The sequence below is a fragment of the Sorex fumeus genome, unplaced genomic scaffold, assembly GCF_029834395.1.
Source record: "Sorex fumeus unplaced genomic scaffold, SorFum_2.1 ptg000098l, whole genome shotgun sequence".
NCBI lineage: Eukaryota > Metazoa > Chordata > Mammalia > Eulipotyphla > Soricidae > Sorex > Sorex fumeus.
In genome coordinates, this window is record NW_026606155.1 from 6,045,590 (window position 1) to 6,066,189 (window position 20,600).

The window sequence follows — 20,600 nt, forward strand, 5'->3', positions numbered from 1 at the left end:
GTTTTTGGGGAGGGTGGTGGGGAGGCAGGGATGTATTTGGGGTTAACCCTGGTAGAGCTTTGGGATTGCTTCTAGTTCTGCAATCAGGGATCATTCCTGGCATGCCAGGGATCGAATCAGGGTTTGACGTGTGCGAAGTGTCTTAATCCCTGTGCTACCTCTCTGTCGGTCCCCCTCACTGTATCCTGCTAGATATAATAGAGGTTTGGTGGTGATCACACCGTGTCCCCCAACAACTTAAACTTTCTAGAGCCCATTTTGGTTTTCTTTAGTCTCACTGGCAGTGAGTGATCTGCAGGCTGAAATCGACTGTTTAAGTATTACGGTGGTAGAAATTTGGATTCTGTGTCGTTGTTATTTTTGTAGTAATTGAACTCATACCCTGCCGTTACCTACTCCAGAAAGTATTTTTAGATTAGATGCAGCTTCAGGCTACAGTTGGAAGGGCCCTGGCCCCTGGTCCCATTTTGAATGCACTGTTGGAGCGGCAGAAACACTAGTCATCACTGGTGGCACGCTCGTAAAGGAATTCCATAGAGAAACTTTTAGAAACAGCATCCTTGACTGATACCATAATCGGATTTTCCTGTTTGAAACCTTATTTCACTTTTTAAGCATAGGAATTCTGCTCTTTCAAGGTATGTAATAAAGTAAATTATTATGTAGGTGTTGGTGGCTTTTTCGCCCCCTGCCTGATTGCTATCCTCTCTGCCTTGGAGAAACAGCCAGGGGATTATTATGTACAAACCGTGGCATGCAGATCTCAAGAGTGAAATTCTATGGTAGGCAGTACCATTTATGTTGCCTCTCGTTCTCCTGGCAGGAGATCTGAGGAGCCTTTATTCCCAAGGCTCTTTTATTTATTTATCTGAGCAGAAGCTTTTCAGTTTGACACTGGCCCATTTGTTATTTCTGCTGTTGTGTCTGTGGGTGTTACTGAGACTCCTCTGACATCACCGAGACTCCTGACATCTCCGGGACTCCTCTGATGTCACTGAGACTTCCAAAGTCCCCTGGATTCCTTTGACATTACCAAGATTCCTCTGATGTCATTGAGACTCCTGATGTCTCTGGGCTCCTCTGATGTCCCCGAGATTCCTTTGATGTCACTGAGACTACTGATGTCACATAGGCTCCTCTGATACCACTGAGACTCCTGATATCTCCGGGAGTCCTCTGATGTCAAAAGACTCATCTGACATCATCTGAGAGTCATCTAACGTCACTGAGACTCCTCTGATGTCACTGAGACTCCTCTGATTTCACTGAGATTCCTCTGGTGTCACTGAGTCTCCTGATGTCTCTGGGACTCCTCTGATGTCATGAGACTCCTCTGACCTCAGAATTATGGAGTTCTGGCTGTGCTTTCCTTGGTGTCATTAATCCACATTGAAGTTAACTTTTGAATATGAAGTGAGATTGGGGTCTGGTTTGGTTCCTTCCCTCCCTCTGTCCCTCTCTTATGCAAGAGTCTATGCAGTTTCTGCAGCACAGTTTGTTGTTGATACTTTGTTGAAAAAGTATCTCCTTTCTCCACTGCATGTACTTAGCCTCTTTGTTGTAGATTAACTGTCAGTGCATCTGGCGATATCTCTCTAGCCTTTCAGTCTGTTCCATTGGTCTAAGAGTCTCTGTTTACTCATAGCGCGCAATTTGGGTTACGTAGCCACCACTCAATTTGGGTTACTGTAGCTTTATAATGTAATTCAAGGTCAGACATTAGAGCATGCCTCCCATCTTTTCCCGCCTCTAGAATTGTTTGTTCTGAGAGTTTTATGGTTCCATAGATAGATATATTAGAATTATTTGCTTTAATGTCTCAAAAAAAGCTATAGGAATTTTTTTTTTCTTTTTGGGTCACACCTGGCGATGCACAGGGCTTACTCCTGGCTCTGCACTCAGGAATCACCCCTGGCGGTGCTCATGGGACCATATGGGATGCTGGGAATTGAACCCGGGTTGGCTGCGTGCAAGGCAAATGCCCTACCTGCTGTGCTATTGCTCCAGCCCCTATATGAATTTTTTTTGATGGAGATTCCATCGTGTCTGTAAATTACCTGTTGGGTAATTTACATTCATTTTGGTCCCTCCAAACCATAAACAAGGTGTATATTTCCCTGTGTCTTTTCTTTCTTTCTGTTGGTGGGATCATTGTCCTGTTGGCCTTTACAGAAAATAGTATCGAGATTCCTCAGAAATCTATTAAGAATAGGACTTTCATATCCCTTCTATGGGCATCTACCCCAAGAACCTGAAACCATAATCTACAAGGATATTACCACTCTATGTTCATTACAGCATTATAATAGCCAAGGTCGGTCAGGAAATAATCCAAGAGCCCAATAATTGTAGTGTATGTATGTATATGCTAGATATATGTGTGTGTATGTGTATGTGTGTACACACTGGCATATGACTCAGCTGTGAGAAAAGGTGAAGTCATGCGTCCTGGATCTTAGTCATGCTCAGTGAAGTGAGTCAGAGGAAATAGACAAATACAGATGATCCAGGCTCATCTGTAGAGTCTAAAGAAACAAAATAAGGGCTTAGATCGTCCCCGTAGGAAAGGAGCCCAGAGCCATGGTCAGCAGAACAGACTGAGACGGCCATAGTGGGCGTGAGACCCTGGAACAGTGGTCCAGGGTGGTTGCCACTTTGTCGGAGTGAAGTAGCCTTGGAGGTGCATAGCAATAATATGGAAACTGCTGTGCATCACTTTTTTTTCCCAGTTAGAAAAGCAGCCTGTCTCCTTGTGCTGGATGCCGTGGGCAGGGCAGGCTGAGGGAGTAGACCAGCCCTCGGTGTCTCTGCTAGGCTCTTGGATTTCGAGATGTTTCGAGAAAAATGCCTGTCATCTGAGCCGGTCATGAAACAACTCCAGAATCGCTTCTTCCCAGTGACCACCCGCTGAAGTGATGTGGAAGGACCCCTGTTCCTCGGGACCGGTGTGTGGCCGGCACATGGCGATGGAACAGGATGGGCTCGGCCAAGTCTGCCTGCCGTGGGTCCAGGTGCCTTGAACAGCTAGTGGGTATCCAAGCTGAGGCAGGTGAGGGAGAGGGCTGGGGTTTCCAGCGGTCAGGCGGATGGGTCAGTAACGGGGAGTCTTTCATTACCTACGGATCTCTCTTTCGTGCAGAATCCCATGCACAGCTTCACACTCCAGTCCTGGTCCTCTTCCCTTCTAGGAATTGGAATACGGGAAAGGCAGAGTTTTGCAGGCTCATCCCCACCCCCCCGGAGTATAGTCAGTTCCACCCTAGTGGTCACCTGCCTGAAACCCAGCCCCAGACGTCATGCAGGCATCTGTGCTAAGAGGGCACTTGCCTTTCCAGAGTGCCTGACCAGCTCTGTGTGGCTTGCTGTACAACAGAGCCCTGGCTTTATTTATTTATTTATTTATTTATTTATTTATTATCAGTATTATTCTCCCCCCTCCCTTTTTAAAGTTGATTCACTGTGAGATACAGTTACAAAGCTTTTGTGTTTGAGTTCAGTCATCTGCACTACACTGCACTGTCCTCCCATTGTTCATTGATTTGCTCAAGCAGGTACCAGTAACATCTTACAACAAATTGTGAGACTTGTCGTTACTGTTTTTGGCATATCGAATACATCACAGATAGCTTGCCAGGCTTTGCCGTGCGGGCGAGATACTCACGGTAGCTTGCCGGGCTCTCTGAGAGGAGCGGAGGAATCGAACCTGGGTCGGCTGCCTGCTAGGCAAACACCCTACCCGCTGTGCTATCGCTCCAGCCCAAGTTTCAGTTATACAATCGTCAAACATCCATCCCTTCACCAGTGCACGTTTTCTACCACCGAAATCCCCAGTATTCCCGCCCTCCCCCCCAGTACCAACCCTCCCCTGCCTGTGTGGCAGACAGTTTCCCCCATACTCTCTCTCTACTTTGCTTGCATTTGCCATTTCGACTCCAGACCCATCACCACCTGTTTTGTTTTTTGGGGGGACAGTCATATCTTCTACATGGAGCGACAGGTACTCCTGATTGGTCTTTGTAGGACATCTGTCATAGAGAGATGCAGTACTTTACTTCTGCCATGTGGATGCGTGGCCTACACGCCGTGTGGCAGATGTGCTCTCTCTGCCCATGGGTCAGACTGCGGCTGGCGTTGGGTCTTGGCTTTCTCTCCCCTATTTTGGGCCCCGTCCCTTGCACTAACGCCCTTTCTCCCTGTACTCCCCGTCGCAGTTTCTCTGAGGCTCTCCATGATTTTGACTCTGTGGGGACCATGTCAGCACTGCGGCCAGTAAAACGAGGGGAAGGTTTTGCCTGGAACCCGGGGTTGGGGGAGCGTCACTGCATGGCTCTGCACCAGGGTGTCATTTCTGCAGGTGTGGGCACTCTCCATGCCTGCCTGCAGCAGAGAAACCATTTCCAAAGCTGGAAGCAGACCTGAAGACGGAGGTTTGCCCTTGGCTCTGCTGGTGGGGCTGATTTTTTTTTTTTTAATTTTGTTGAATCACTGTGAGATACAGTTACAAGGTTTCATGTTTGAGTTAGAGTCATACAGTGATCGAACACCCATCCCTCCACCAATGCACATTCTCCACCACCATTGTCTCCAGTATACCCCCCCTTTCCAACCCTTCCCCTGCCTCCTTGGGAGACAATTTCCCCCATACTCTCTCTCTACTTTTGGCTATTATGGTTTGCAATACAGGTACTAAGGGGCCATCATGTTTCGTCCTTAGTCTACTTTCAGCACACATCTCCCATCCCGAGCGATCCCTCCAACTATCACTTTCTTAGTGATCTGGAGGGGCTGGTTCTGACTGAGGCCCAGCCTGTCTGTGCCCACCCTCTCATCCCCCCACACAGCCTCCCTCATTGGCCCTGCCTTGACTGCATTTCTGATTTCCCTGCCATGCTCAGGGCCACCATGAAAGGGTTGCCATTGGCTGTTGACCGCACAAACAGGAAGGTGACGCATGTCTTCAGGTTGGACGCCAGGCACGCATCTGCAGAGCCAGCCACATCTTTGCCACCACTGCCCTGCCCTGCCCTGCGCCTGGGGTTCTCACTCCAAGAGGAGGGTGATGAGCGAGAGACCAGGAGCGCGAGCTGGCAGAGCACCCTTCCGGGAGGCCTTCGAGGCCCACGCCCCCTGAAGGACTGACTGGGCCCTGTGTGCTGGGGTCAGTGCAGCCGCTGCCCAGCAGAGGTCCAGGCAGACGCGCACTCGCTTCTCAGCCTGCTTCAGGTGGTCTCCGGGCAGCCCCTCAGGCCATTGGAAACACACCTTCCTTACGAGCTATAGGCTCATAACTTTGCTCCCAGTGCTCGGGGAGGATTCCATGGCCATGCTTTGGGTGCAAGGGGCACTTGGCCATTTCTCAGTGTGATCACCTCTTGCCACGGCCACCTTTGCCTCCACCTGGAGTTCCAGGTGGGACCAGCCTGTGGACCAGGTGACTCAGCCCCAGATGGGGCAGGTGGACATTCCTTGTGCTTTCCCTCCTGGGGATAGCCTGGCATGGGCTGTTTGAGGAAACTGCCATTGGTTATCGGGGTCTGAGCTGAGAGAATGGCTGAGAAGTCCCACTTGCGTGTTCTTGGGCCCCATCATATCCAGGGGTCCTGTCCCCTGACACCACCACCCCCCCCCACACACACACTTGGGCTTGGGAGAACCTGGCTTTCAGAGCTCATCTGAGATCCAGGTCAGGCTGAGGACAGGGTGCCCGGAGCGAATTGTGCTGTGGCGTCCAAGCCTTTCCCTGGCCAGAGTAACCCAGTGACCAACCCAAGTCCCAGCCCAGCTGCTGCCCGCTTACTCAGTGGTTTGTGACTGCACTGTCTCTGCGGGCTGGGTCTTCTGTTCTGCAGCTCCCGTCACTCAGAGCTCACAGTGAGCGAGAGGTACTCAGGGACAGGAGGGCTGTCCCCAAGGCCCGCACAGCCCTGCCACCATGGACAGAGCCCCCGCGATTTCCCCATAACGGCCTGTGGTCGCCTGTGGTCACCTGCGGCACTCCAGGCATGGAAACGTAGCTGTCTCCAGGAGTGAGTTGCACACGGTGGCGAGGGACTAGGGGTGTGGGAGCTTTCGGATGGGTGAAGAAGATGCTAGGGAAAGTGGGGGATCCCGAGCTCGAGTCAGGGCTCAGTGCCGAGGGGGACCATGCAGTGTCACGGGGATAGAACTTGGGTTTTCCGCACGCAAGGCAAGCGCTTGGCCCTGCAAACTGTCTCTTTGACCCCATCATGGTGTATTTATTTATTTATTTATTTTTAAGTAAAAGTCCTTAGTGATCAGGTGCCCGCCTGTTCTGGTCTGTCCACTCGCTCCCGACACTGGAGTGTTCACCGAGGCCGAGGACATGTAACAACATTTCGTTTTGGAAACGAGGTGATCAAATGATCTCTGCCTGTGCCAGGAAGATAAGACCGTATTGGAACATTTAAAAATAGATGAGTAACCGCTGGCAACCAGCAGATACAGTGACCCTTGGTGGGCCGGCTGTAACCCGGCCGCCTGGGTCACACCTGCCTCAGTTACCCTCCTTCACGCACATCGTTGTGCTAGTGATCGTTGGTGGCATTTGATTCCATCGAAGAAAGCAGAGCCGTTGGGAAGCCCGTGTGTCAGATCAGAGGCAGGGCGTGCTTGCCTTCTCCTTCGTCTGAAGCTTCATGCAAGTCCTCGACTGGGTCATTTTTTCTCTCTGGTTTTGCTCTGCTGGGATCAAAACCAGGTGACAATTTCTGCCCCTTTGGCTGGGTTTGGAACTTTGAAGACAACTTGAGTTTTTGTTTTTATTGTAGTGTATGATCTCTTTGAACTCATCATTGCTAGCTTTGCACCCCGGTGCCTTTCATCTATTGTTTAATTGTGTACTTTTCAGGGAGCCCCTCTCCGGGGCTGGGCTGTTCCCAGCTTCGGTGCTCAGGGCTCACTTCTGGAGGTACCCAGGGACCACGTGGTGCTGGAAGTGGAACCTGGGCCTCCCACATACCCAGCATGTGCCCCAGTATATTGAGACATCCCTCTGGCTCCCAGCCTGCCTTTTATTTTATTTTTTATTTTATTTTTTTTAATTGTTATTAGTGAGACATCATGAGGTACAGTTGTAGACTTACAAATTTTTGTGCTTGGGTTTCAGTTATACAATGATCAAGTACCCATCCCTCCGCCAGTGCCTATTTCCCACCACCACAGATCCCAGTATTCCTCCCACCCCCCATCCACCCCATCCCACCCTGCCTCTGAGGCAGGGCATTCCCTTTTGTTCTCTCTCTCTTATTGGGTATTGTGGTTTGCAAAAGAGACATTGAGTGGCAATCATGTTCGGTCTATAGTCTACTTTCAGCATGCATCTCCCATCCTGGGAGGATCCTTCCAAGACCCTTTACTTGGTGTTTCCCTTTTATCTAAGCTGCCTTCTCCCCCAGCATGTGCAGCTGGCCTCCAAGTCTTGGAGTAAACCTCCTGGTACTTATCTCGGCTATTCTGGGGTGTTAGTCTCCTATTTTGTTACTTTATGTTCCCCAGATGAAGGCAATCTTTCTATGTCTATCCCTCTCTTTCTGAGTCCATTTCCCAGCCTGCCTTTTAAAATGGGGGGGGGGGGGGGAGAGAAAGAAGACATGGAGAAGGAAATTTCATAGATGCCCTTTGTTCCCCTGTTATGTTTCTATGTTTATTTATTTATTTATGGCTTTTTGTGTCACATCCAAAATAAGTGATAAATAAGTGATGCTCAGGGCTTACTCCTGGCTCTGCACTCAGCACAATTCCTGGCGGTGCTCAGGGCACCATATGGGAGGCCAGGGTTTGAACTCAGGTCAGCAAAACTCCCTCTACCTGGTGTACAATTGCTCTGACCCCTATATTTATTTTTCTTCTGCAGTTTTTTTTTGGGGGGTGGGGAGACTTTTGTGCTGCACCTGCTAGTGGTACTCAGGAGCTCCTCTGTGCCTGGTGCTTGGGGGTCATTCCTGGTGGTGCTCAGGGGACCTTGAGGTGGTATGGGTCAAACCTAGTTCCCCTGCATGCAAAGGACATACTTGGTCCTCGGAGTAATTTCTCCACAAAGCGCGTTTCTGAGCGATTCCTCCAGCCCTGCTAAGGCAGTTTTGACCTTCAGATTGTGAGTGTGAAATTAATGAGTGTTTCCAGACCTACAACCTGGACAACTTGGTCCCATCATTTCAGGCTTCTCTTTCACACCAGGAGGCTGAGAAAGTCTGTTAAATGAGCATGTCGTGCGTCTCAGCAGTTAAACATCCATGAAGAATTTATCTGCCCACGCATCTCATGTGTGTGTGTGTGTGTGTGTGTGTGTGCGCGTGCGCGTGTGCAGTGACTCACCATGTCTTATATTGATTTGTGTGCTAGCGCTGAAGTTGAGTAGTGTGGCCTGCATTGGAAGTGTTGGAAACAGGCGACTTCTTCCTTCCCCGTGTGCTCTGTGGGGCTAAAATTAGGTTCCGCTGCCTCTCCATCCGTCCACTCCTCCTTGCCCAGTGACACGGTCAGGTCTCAGTGAGGGCAGCCTAGTTAACCTGGGTCTTCTCAGGACCCCCAGAGGACAACTTCGTGAAACTGACTGGGGAGGAGGCCGAGGTTTTGTTGGGTAAAAGCAGTGATTCTTGTCCTATGTGGAATGTGTGTGTGTGTGTGTGTGTGTGTGTGTGTGTGTGTGTGAGAGCGGATGTGTATGAGTCCGTGTGTGAGTTTGTGTAAGACTATAGTTGTGAATATATATAGTGTGTGTGAGAGAGGGAGAGGGGGTGGGAGACAGACAGACACACAGACAGACAGACACTAGTGTGGGTATTCATAGGTAGAGGTGATTTGCTGTCTTGGTGCTCGCTGGTAATGCAGAACCCTGGCCAGTCTCGCCATCAGGGGATGAGTCTCCGGGGTCTGCAACAGAGGGTGAGTGTCCAAACCTACCTGACCTGTACCCTTTCACTACAAGAAACCCCTCAGGGCCTCCCTGGAAACCGTGTTCTTTAAAAATTGAAGAGAAAGTACTCCTGTCGCCCCTTACCACTCTCCCCCCCCCCAATACTCCCAGATTTGCTTGACTCCGCTGAAGGGCAGGTGGTCGTACTGCCTATTCTGGGAGAGGCTGGCCTAAGAAGGCCATTAGCCTTGCTCACGCCCACAGCCCATGTATGATCTAGAGTTCAGTCAGTAACTATTTTCTGGGGTAAAGAGAGAGTGCAGTGGGAAAGTGCTTACCCTGCACACGACCAGGTTGGGCTGCATCCCTGGCATCCCATGTGGTCCTCTGAGCTCCATCAGGAGTGTCCTCTGAGTGCAGAGCCAAGAAGCAGCCCTCAGCACCCACGATGTGTGGGCCCAAAGCTGGATATAAATACTAACCTCTGCTGCCTTGGGCAACCCCAGACCTGGCCCTGATCCCCTACCCCAGTCCTACCTTGCCAGATGCACCCCACCAGCTTTTTTTTTTCCTTTTTGGGTCATACCCAGTGATGCACAGGGGTTACTCCTGGCTCTGCACTCAGGAATTACTCCTGGCGGTGCTTGTGGGACCATATGGGATGCTGGGAATCGAACCCGGTTCGGCCGCGTGCAAGGCAAACGCCCTACCCGCTGTGCTATCGCTCCAGCCCTACCCCACCAGCATTTACCAGTTTGGGTTTTAGGCCAAAGCTGGGGGTGCTTTTGGTATTATTTGTGGTTTCAACTTTTTGACCCTTTTTTTTTTCCACTCGCCCTACAGACCGGTGACAGTAGGGCAGCTATTTCACAGATCCCCACTGGAAATCCACCTTCTTTAAGTGAGCAAACAGAAATCCCCCTTCCGCCACCCCCCATCCCCGAATTGCACCCGAATAAAAGCTGATACTTCCGGTTAGAATGTGTGTGTTCCTATTTCTCGCAGAACCACTGTGTGCCATGACAGGAAGGCCTTGTGGGCCTCACAGGCTTGGCTTGGGACCCCCGGCAGGGGTGCTGGTACTGCCCCCCCCGCCGCACGTGTGGACCCTTCCCGCAAGGATCAGTTCCCCCTCCCCACTGCCCCCCTCCTCCCTTCCTGCACAGCCGGGCTGTCACTCCAGGGGAAGTGTTTCCATTGAGTCACAGCACTCCTCGGCTCTGCCTTAGTCCAGGACCTCTGCCTTAGTGCAGTGAGGATCCCCCCCAGCCCGCCAACTTCCCAGGCATGCCGTCATCGCCAGGCGCCCTCTGCAAGGTCCCAGCGGGCTCACGGCAGAGGCTGCAGCTACAGAGTGACCGTCCCCCATCCCCCGCCCTCCTCCCAGTGAAGCTGACCCTGCCTGAATGCACCAGGGCCGGAAGGTTCATCACAGGAAAGGGGTGCTGGGGTGCAGCTTTCTCTCCAATCCGTCAGCTCCTGGGGGACAGGGTCGGTGTTTGCAAACAATACCCAGCCAGAGGTGGTTTGGGAAATCCAAGTATCTGCCCTGCCTTCTCTTTTCCATCTTTGTTTCTGGAGTCATTGTCTGCTTAGGGGAATAAACAATGATGCATCTAGAAAGAAATTCTTGGCGATCACTTTGGTGCTCTCTGGTCCCGCCCTGTGCATATTTATTTCTTCCGTGTACTTGGCGAGTTCCGCTGTTCACTTCCTAAATACTTGGAAATTTAAAAAATTTCCCCATCCCTTCAAGCTTTTTTGAGGCCAGGAGGATAGAATTGTGAGGCTAAGAAGCATCTCGCACTCACCAGAGAGTCTGGGGTGGTGTGAGGTCTTGGTTGCGTGTTAGAACAACCACTTTTCTCCCTTTATTCAAACCCCACCCCCACCCCCTACCCCGAACCCTCCAGCTCTGCCCGCGATGTCCCTGGACTGGAGTGAATCCAGATACCCCTGTTGCATGCTGGATTTGCCACGAGATGCAGCCAGTGCAGCCTGTTGGAGAACGTGGGAGATCTGTCCCAGAAAGGCCCACTGGACAGCTCAGGGGTCATTTCCAGAACCCCGCAGGGAGCAGTATAGACTCGAGTCAGCCATTTGTGGGCACAAGAAAGCCAGGGCATTGTCCTGGCCCCTCTGGTGAAATTGCAGCAGGCGTCACTTTGAAGTGTTGGCCTCTCATGAGTCTGTGGGCCCACTGGTTCCTGTGGTCAGCGGAAGCTGGGCTCCACCGGGGAGATTATGACTGAGTGTGTGTGTGTGTGTGTGTGCCATACACTCCTGCACGCGTGGACGCTGCTCTTCCCTGCACGGCGTGGCCTGTCTGTCCCCCACATGCTGCTCTACCCCCTAGACCAGATATGCGCTGACGCTGTTTCATCTGCACACTGTACACGCGGGCTGGGGTGTGTGTTGGTGATAAGTGTGAGGGACAACTGCCTTCCAAGGAGAGACCTTGACTCTGGCTGTGAAGCGTGAAGGGCTGTGTGACACTCGGGGTCTGCCTTCTGTCTTCAGACGGTCGGTCTGGGGGGAGGTTTATCCCTGCCTGCTCCTCCCCATCTCCCCCTTCCTTAGGCGCCCCCCCCCCCCCACACACACACATACCCGCCCTACACGCCACTTTATCCCAGATTGGTCCTGAGGAGCAGGGATGACTGGCCCACAGGTGGCGGGGGACAGAAACAGAACTAGCCTGGCCGTGGGCTCCAAGGCACCCGTGGGAATGAGCTCTGAGCACCCTGAGATGAGCTGAGGACCCAGCCTTGCTCTCTCAGCCCCTGCATGCCCTTTCCTTGGTCTTGGGGTCCTGCATGCGAGCTGGAAGCCCATGTGCAGGGGCGGGAGTGGAGGGGTGGCTGGCTAGGGCCTTGTTCTTTCCAGTTCAGTGGGAGCCGCCCGGCTCCAGGTTTTGTCTGTACTTGTGTGTGCAAGGGCCGCGTAGCTGCCACGGGGATCAGCAGTGCAAGCTCAGATATGTACGAGCACGGCGGGCTGAGAGAGCCCAGCGCTTAGGATGCTTGCCTCGTAAATGGCCCGCCCTGGTCTGGTCCCCCCCCCCCCCCCCGACACCACCAGGGGTGACCCCTGAGCACAGTCCTGAGTAAGCCCCGAGTACCACCGGGTGTGTGGCTCCTGCCCAAAATATCGGCTCCGACTCTTTTGTTTGTTGTTGCTGCTGTTGTTTTGGGGGAGCATCTGGTGGTGCTTGGATTTGCTCCTGGCTCTACGCTCTCAGATGCTCAGGGATCCTTCCTGTGCTCAGGGCGGAGGCATGGGGGGATCCTCTGCCGTGCTGGGGATTTGAACCTGGGTGGGTGGCAGGCAGAGCGCCTGAACCCCTGGGCTATCTCTCTTGCCCCTCTGGCTTGTGTGACCCAGCCCTGCCTGGGACGGCCCTTTCTACATCCCTGAGTGGGGTTCTCAGGTGCGGGGGCGGGGTAGTGTGCAGGATTGAGAAGAAAAGGGACTCTGGGACCCTGTGTAAGTCTTATGCACCCGAATCCATCAGCCCTGCTCTCTCTCTCTCTCTCTCTCTCTCTCTCTCTCTCTCTCTCTCTCTCTCTCCTCTCCCTCCCTCTCTTCCTCCCTCCCTCCTTCCCTATCTACCACCCACCCCTTCTCTCTTCCCCTCCCTCTCTTCCTCCCTCCCTCCTTTTCTCTTTCTCTCCCTCTTTCTCTCCCCTTCTCCCTCTCCCTCCGCCTTTTCCTCCCTTCCTCCCTCCCTTCTTCCCTATCTACTCCTCTCTCTCTCCCCCTCTCTCTCTTTCTCTCCTACCCCCTCTATCCCTCCCCTCCCTCAGTCCTCCCTCTCTTTTCCTCTCCCTCTCTTCCTCTCCTCTCCCTCTTCCTCCCTCCCTCCCTCTCTTCCTCTCTTCCTCTTTTCCTCCTTCCCTATCTTCCCCCTCTCTTTCTCCCTCCCTCTCTCTCTCTTTCTCTCCCATCCCTCTCTCTGTCTCTTTCTCTGTCTCTGTCTCTCTCTCTCCTCTCTCTCTCTCTGTCTGTCTGTCTGTCTCTCTCTGTCTCTTTCTCTGTGGCGCATGTGGGGTCCAACCCCAGTCTCATGCATGCAAGCCATGTGCTTTACATCCCGGCCAGGGATCTCCTGTAAGCTGCCGCCTCCCAGCTGTCTCCAGATTGTGTCCTGGGCTCTCCCCTTTGCCTGGGCTCCTCTCTGAGGCTGCCCTGCTGCTGCCACCCAGCCCCCCCCTCCATGTCCATGGCAGATAGTACCCACCCCCCTCTGCCCCGGCTCTCCACTTCCATTGCGGGCGGCGTTGCAGCCTGCTGTCCTCCTGCTTCCTGACGTCTTCTTCACGTGGGGCATGGAGCAGATGTGCCAGGGTGGCCGGTCTCGGGGACCCCCCTAAAGTGGCCATCAGCAGCACACCAGGGCAGGAGAGGTGCATCCGAGCACCCCACTCTACTTGTGTGGTCCCGCCTCATTCTCTCCAGGCCCCCTGTAAAGGGACTTTATGAAACCTCAGAAGTGCTGGGAGGGGAAGGGGGAGAAGGAGGGTCCAGAGAGAGCCCCAAGGGCTGAAGGCAGGCTCAGGCACTGCATGCTTCCTGCTGGGAGCGACCCCCAGACAGTTGGGAACAACCCCTGAGCACCGTAGGAGGGGCCTGAAGGATGGCAGAACAGCTTCTTCTCTTCTTTTTGATTTTTGGGTCACACCCAGTGGTGCTCAGGGGTTACTACTGTCTCTGCACTCAGGAATGACTCCTGGCACTGCTTGGGGACCATATGGGCTGCTGGGAGTCGAACCAGGGTCGGCCGCATGCAAGGCAAACACACCCGACCCCCAGTGCTGTTGCTCCGGCCCCGCAGCTTCGAGCAGCTTTGCCCAGGCGCAGGGCCTGACTCACCTCCTGGTGCATGCCGTGCCGGGGCCCTGCGTGATTATCAGCCGCTGTCTGTGCTGCGCGAGGGCCCTGGAGACTGGGGGGAGTGTGAGCAGCAGCCCTCGCCAAGGCAGCTGGAGCAGCACCTCGAGGACGACGCTGATGCCCGCAGAGAGGGGAGGGGAGTGAACCTCACGGTGTTTGCCACCCTCGTGGGCTCAGACCGCCAGGAGGAAGTGTCCGTGCCCGCGTGGACCAGCCGGGGAGCCCCAGCACTCACCAGCATGTGCCCATGTGCTGCGGGCCGGCGTATTAGCTAGTGTGGCCTCTGCTGTTGACCGCACTGAGAGCGTGCGGGCGGACTGGGCCGGATCCGATCAGCTTCAGTGGCCCAGTGGCCCAGGGCTTGGAAGCAACAGGGAAATGTGGTTCTTAGTCACAGGAGCCCAGACGCTCACAGCTGTCACCTGGCTCCAGATTGCGTGCAGCGGGGGTGGGGAGCAGTGGGCTTTGGGGGATGGATGGTTGGGGGCAGCCAATTCCTGCCAGGCCTGGGGCTAGATCTAGGAGGGAGGAAACAGGGAAAATAGGGTTATTGCTGGATCTTTGATCTAAGGTTTAGTAGTTCTTGTTCTCTCTCTCTCTCTCTCTCTCTCTCTCTCTCTCTCTCTCTCCACCTCCTTCCCCACCTCCCCCCACCTTATAAATAAGTGTTTCTGTGATCAAGGCTCCCCTTTTTTTTTTTTTTTCATTTAGCAGAGAGTTCGTGTTTATTCATTTCTTGGTGCTTTTCAAGTAAAACAACAAAAAAACTTAGCTTCCTTCATATCTTTGTTTTTTCCTTTCTACTCTTTACAATCATTTTCTCCAACTGCCTGTGAAAAAATGTTTATCTCTACGTACATAATATATATATATATGTATACATTCACATACAGATGTCGTTTAAGATTAAAATATGTCTATGGATGGAGGTCTTTCGTGTTATTTTGAACAGGGGGTGGGGTTGGGTCCTACCCAGTTGTGTGCTCCTGGCTGGTTCTGTGTTTTGGGGAGTCATTCCTGATGATGCTGGGGGTGAGGGGATCTTTTGGTGTTGGGGGTGGAACTGGGTCTGGCTACAGACCCAGGCAAGTCCCTTCACCTCTCTTGTCTCTGACTTTCCTCCCCCCTCCATCCATGCAGTGCTGGGATTGAACCCGATTTCTTGGTGATAGTCTGCCGCTGAGCTGCAGGCTCTGGTTTGAATTTTTTTCGCCTTTAATTGTCCGTGACTCTCCACTTACTAAAGTTAAAATAGTTTCTATATTTCATGGGGCTTGAGCAGGTGGAGCTTCGCTGGGTGCTTGCCTTGCACGCCCCCAACCCCTTTCAATCCCTGGTATCCCATATGGTTCCCCTGAGCATCGCCAGGGGTGATTCCTGAGTGCAGAGCCAGGAATGACCCCTGAGCATCTCTGGGTGTGACACCTGCGGTCCCCCTCCCTCCATTTTCCCTTCCTCGACATGGTACAGTGAGTAAAGCAGTTGTCTTGCACATGGCTTGTTCAGGTTTGGTTGCTGGCCCTGCACATTGTCCCCTGAGCAGCACAGAGCCAGGAGTAGGTCCTGAGCACAACTGGGTGTGGCCCCAAAGCAGAACAAAACAAAAGTCCCTAATTCTTGAACCCAAATGTAAGTCAGGGGAATAGTAACAATAACAGTAATAATAATAATAATAATAATAATAATAATAATGTGTCATTACAGACTCATTAATTTGTGTCTAGTGTTCTACACTGCTGTGTGATGTGACTACTAGGAGGGAAATGAATTTGGGGGATTAAAGGGACATGTGGGGGGAATAATTCTGGATTCTTCAGATGAGATGCATATCTTTGTAAAAGCCCTGACATTCAAGCTTATTACCTGGCTAGAATCAAATAACTTTTTTCCCCCCCTTCTTTGTTAGGAATACTAAAGGTAATTTTTCCTGGCCAAAGGAACTTAAGCATTCTCTCTTGCATGTTCCCATTTTTTAAAAAAATGCTTGAGAGCTGCCCCCTCTGGGTTCATGTGCTGTCATGGGAAGCTGGAAGTCAGATTTGCTGATCTGGAGCTGAGCCTTCCCGGGGTGCCCCTTCCAGCTTGCCCCGCCCTCTCTGACTTGAGACAGCCCCTGCACCCAGCTACAGCCAGAAGATGCAGTCTCTGTTCTTTTTTTTTTCTTTTTCTTTTTAAATCTCTCTTGGAAACTTTCAGAACGTGCTACTGATAGCCGTGAATAGTCTGTTGGAACCTGGCTTCTCACTGTAAGATGAAGAGCTAGTGGGTCTGGGTTTTATTTGTTTTTTTTTTTTTCTCCCTCTTTTTTTTTGAAGGGGGGATTTTTTTGGGGGGGTTTGGTTTTATTCTTTTTTGTTTCTCAGCTTGCTGTTTTGACTCCCAACTCCACCATGGGGTTTGAGCGGAGAGCCCTGATTCCAAGGGACCTAGAAGTTAAACCCTTGGTTTGAGTTCTTTTGTTTTCCTTGGGAAAGGTGGTTAAAGATTTCCAGCTGAGGCTTAAATGTCTGTCTTTTGTGAGGTAAGATGGTGGGGGAAAGGAAAGATGGTGGGGGAAAGGAAAACAAGGGGTAGATTACTTTTCTGTTTTGTCAAGTAGGACCTCTGTGAGAAAGACTCTCATCCCTGGTTTTTAGGAAGAATCTCATCCCTCGCTAAGGGGAAGGGCGCAGGCCCCATTCTCTTTCCGTGTTTGAAATCTGACAAACAAAAAGCAGAGTTTTTAGAAGAGAACGATACATATTCATCATCATGGACCCACGAGAGGGAGGAGGAGAAGGAGCCGAGGGCTTGGGTCGCGGTGATGTGAAAGTCATGATATTCTTGTGTTGGCATTCCTGGGAATAACCTGCTCATTTCCTGTCAAACTGGAGAAAGTGTTTCAATGTCGGATCATAAGCTTAGGGCATCCTAGGCTAGCCAGCCAGGGTGAAGCTTTCAATAAAAGAAGTAGAAGGAATCCTCAACTCTTAGCTTCAATGATTGCAGAACAGGGAATGCATCGCTCTCTACTAATCACTTTTGCATTTTCTTTTTTTGTTTTTTGCAGAGTATTGGGAAAGGGTCCTTGTGGTGCATAGACCCAGAATACAGACAAAATCTAATTCAGGCTTTGAAAAAGACACCTTATCACCCACACCCACATGTGTTCAACACGCCGCCCGCCTCTCCTCAGGCATATCAAAGGTAAGGCTCTCAGACTGCGCTATCTCCAAAGTTGTATTATTTGGGCCAAGAAGAGCCCTGAGTGAAATACCGTGTGTGCTGTGTGTGATTTTTATTTATTTATTTTTTAGGGGGCCATGAAGTGAATTATTGTGTGCTGTGTGATTTTTATTCATTTATTCTTAGATTTTGGGTCATACCTGGTGATGCCCAGGTGGTTACTTCTGGCTCGCTCTGCGCTCAGGAATCACTCCTGGCAGTGCTCGGGGGGACCATACGGGAAGGATACAGGGTCTGGTGCGTGCAAGGCAAGGGGACTGTCTCTCCGGCCCCCATCTATGATTTTTAAGTGACCACAGGTAAACAAAAACGACCTTAAGTGCTGTGGAAGGGATATTGTGGAAATTCCTCCAAACCTTACCTAGTCTTTGCTGCGCCGGAGGACCATGTTTCCAGAAGATTCCATGGTGGGTGAAATGTCTTCCTGGGTAGAAACATTGATGGGGAAAGGCGTCCGTGTAAGCGTCTCGTTGTGTCATGTTGGTTGGGGTGAAGATGATGGAGTGAGGCAAGTAGCTGATCTCGCCTCAGGCCAACCTGCCGTCTCCCCCAGGCCTTCCCCGGGGCTCGCTGGCTTGTTGTCCTTCCTGTCTCCATGTGGACACACACCCTGGTGATCACTGTGTTGTGGTTACTCGCTGTTTGCCTCTTCAAGGAAGCCGGCAAAGAACAATGGAGACTTTCTTTCTCCCTTGCCTGCCTGTTCCCTTTTGAGACAATGAGGTTATGGGTGCCAATTACCAGAGAGAACTGTAGGGGAGAGTTCGCCATTCTATTGCTTTAAAGAAAAAAAACAAAGTCACAATGTTTGAGTCCAAACCCTGATCACATGCCACAGAGCCTGATTTTAGACTTGATTATAATCATACCCAGTGTTTACATGGGAAAGAATGCCATGTGTCCCCCCCTACCTGCCCCGCTACCCCCCAGATCCTATGCAGAATACTTTAAAAAAAATGTAAATGCATGGAAATGTTTTGTAATCCCCAGATAAGAGAAGGGATTCCGGGACTGCAGATTTGCGGAATGAACTCCGAGTTTAGCTTCCTAGTCTACTTCTTGGGAGGGTCTTTCTCGGGGCTGCTGCCTGAGGTGCAGCAGGGAAGCTGCGTGGTCCTGGGAACGTGTTAAGGATGTTCTGGAGAAGCATTCCATCACAGACCCCAGACAATCAGTCTTCAGCGAGAGCCGAGAGCCGGGGAGGAACAGCTGGGCTCTCCGAGAAGACTGCTGTAGGTCTGCCTTTGCTAGGCGATTAGCGTGATGGTGGCCATGGCAACGGCAGCGTCCCCATGGCAACGCGTAGTCCAGACAGGTGCAGTTGCATCACAAGCCTGTTTGTTGCCTGGCAAAAGGACAGGCCATTAGTGCTGAGATATACGCTGTTGCCTTAGAAACAAATAACCCTACACAGCAACTACAGCCGGTCTGAAAGATTTTTCGGGGGAGGGTTGTAGCTGCTTTTTGTCTATGTTCATGGGAAGAAAAAAAAAATCAGCGCAAGCACTCATTATTGGAAATGACAACTTGAGGTCATTTCACTGTCGGAGATAAAATAGGATTTTCCGAGGCAGCCCCGCCAACATTATAGAAATGTCCAGAAGGCTAGAGCCATATGGTTGGTTGTTTTCCTTGCGGCTGTAAGCATCTCCCTAAAATGGAAGGGAGGTGGGATAGGGGGTGGGCTGGGGGTGGTGAGTTGCTGGTATATGCGGGAGATGACACTGGTCCTGGGTGTTTTTCACCCCGGGTCTGGTCTTTCTTCCCCTCCTCAGTTTGTACCCTCAAATTATTTCACGTTCTTCTGGAAGTCGCGAGTCTCCCCGAGCTGTTCACGGGGTCACATTGCCGGTTCATTTAGACTAGTATTTTGTTACCAGTTGTGACCCTGAGGGAAGCACAGTAATTATTTAATAATTTGAAGGATTAGAGCTCAGCTCTGGAGGTTGCTGGAGGAACGCATTCCCAGGCAAGAGGCTTTCAGAGCTGGCCGAGCTTAATGACTTCATTTGATTTTTTTTTTTTAATAGAGGCATAAAAAATACAGCCTAAGCAGAGCTTTTGTAATGAAGATCATTTCCACAGGAATACTTCGGAATATGCCCGGCCCCTTTCTCCGGGTCCCTAGCTGCCCTCAGGACACTGGACGTGCCAGGAGATGACAGACCAGCTTCCAGCCTGCCTGGCCAGCTTCAGTGAGAAGGGCTGTCCCTATCTGCCCTTCATGGGGAAATGCTGGTCATAGTAGCATGCACATGTGTGTGTGTGTGTGTGCGCGCGCACGTGCACCCACGCGCATGCCACATGTGGAGGGGGAAATAACAGGGAATGAGCCCACAGTGTTAGACCCTCAAGGCAGGCCCTCTGTCAACTGAACCCTGATCCTGGACCCCTGGTACGTCAAAGCTTGCCTGCTGATGACCTCTTTGATGAGTCTTCCTAAATCAGGTCACATGCTGCCTTCCTGTTCTAGGCGTTTGGGCTGATTAGAAACCCAGAGGCAGAACCTAAGGAAGTATTCAAGAACCAGAGAGTGGGGCATATAGGGGACCCGGGAGCCACCCTGACCCCGACAGTGCTCCCAGGGGGCCTGGCAGGACAAGCTGAGCCACAGAATAGTGTCGTGTTGAGTTATAACTCCAGCTAGAAAATACCCCCTCAAGTCCATTCCCTCACCTGAGCAGTTTTGTAAATGTCTATCTCGCAGTGATTCATCTTTAAAAAAAATCCATAACAACAGCAATTATAATAAAATTTTTAAAAATCCATACCAACAATCGAATCAAGAGAGCGATGGTGTCTGGAGCGATAGCACAGCGGGTACATTTGCCTTTCATGCAGCCGACCCAGGTTCGATTTCCAGCATCCCACATGCACCCCTGAGCACCGCCAGGATTCATTCCTGAGTGCATGAGCCAGGAGTAACCCCTGTGCAATGCCCTGGCAATAACCCTACACAGCAACTACAGCCCAAAAAGCAAAAACAAGAAAAAAGGGGGGAGGGGGAGTGATGGGTTTGCTCCCTAGGGGAAACATTCTCTGACATACCCAGTCATGGCTGGGGGTGTGTGGCGAGGCTGTATAGCTCTCACTGGATACGTGTGAGACCGGCTACAGCTCTTGGCACCACCATCCAAACAAAACACAAACACCTAGCAAAGAGAAGAACAAAAGTAAAAGGCAGACAAGCTTTCTTCTTCCTAAATTTCCAACCAGAGCAGCTCCGGGCTGTCAAGGCCATTCAAACCGGGTGACGTCTGAGAAACTGACCCAGACCCCAGAAGGCAAAGGGGACCTGCCACGACGAATCTCTTAGTGATGGGGTAGCCACTAAGGAAGCACGCAGGACTGTGGAAGATGTGGGTGGGTTAGTGCCGGGGTCCAGCCTTGTGTTCAAAGAACCTGAGCACTGTTGGGCCACACGGTCAGCATCAGAGAAACTGTGCAGGACTCTGTGGGAACTTCCTGTAACTTTTCTAGGAAAGAAAAAGCATCCTGCTAACACACGGATGAGTTGAATTTATCTCTTTAAAATATGCAGCTCCTTTTTTGACATAATGAAAAGTAAAAAGACTGCATTGCTGAACCGTCAGTTGCCAGACCTGCT

The 20,600-nt window shown here is 51.5% G+C and overlaps 1 protein-coding gene across 7 annotated transcripts in view; it reads left to right on the forward strand.

The window, feature by feature from the left end:
* Positions 1-20,600, forward strand: part of FOXN3 (forkhead box N3) — a 422,811-nt gene that overhangs the window by 251,510 nt on the left and 150,701 nt on the right. For all 7 annotated transcript variants that reach the window (XM_056133253.1, XM_056133252.1, XM_056133258.1 and 4 more), the window contains one exon: positions 16,818-16,954. In XM_056133253.1, the coding sequence (XP_055989228.1) occupies positions 16,818-16,954 (137 nt within the window). The remainder of the gene's footprint in view (positions 1-16,817; positions 16,955-20,600) is intronic.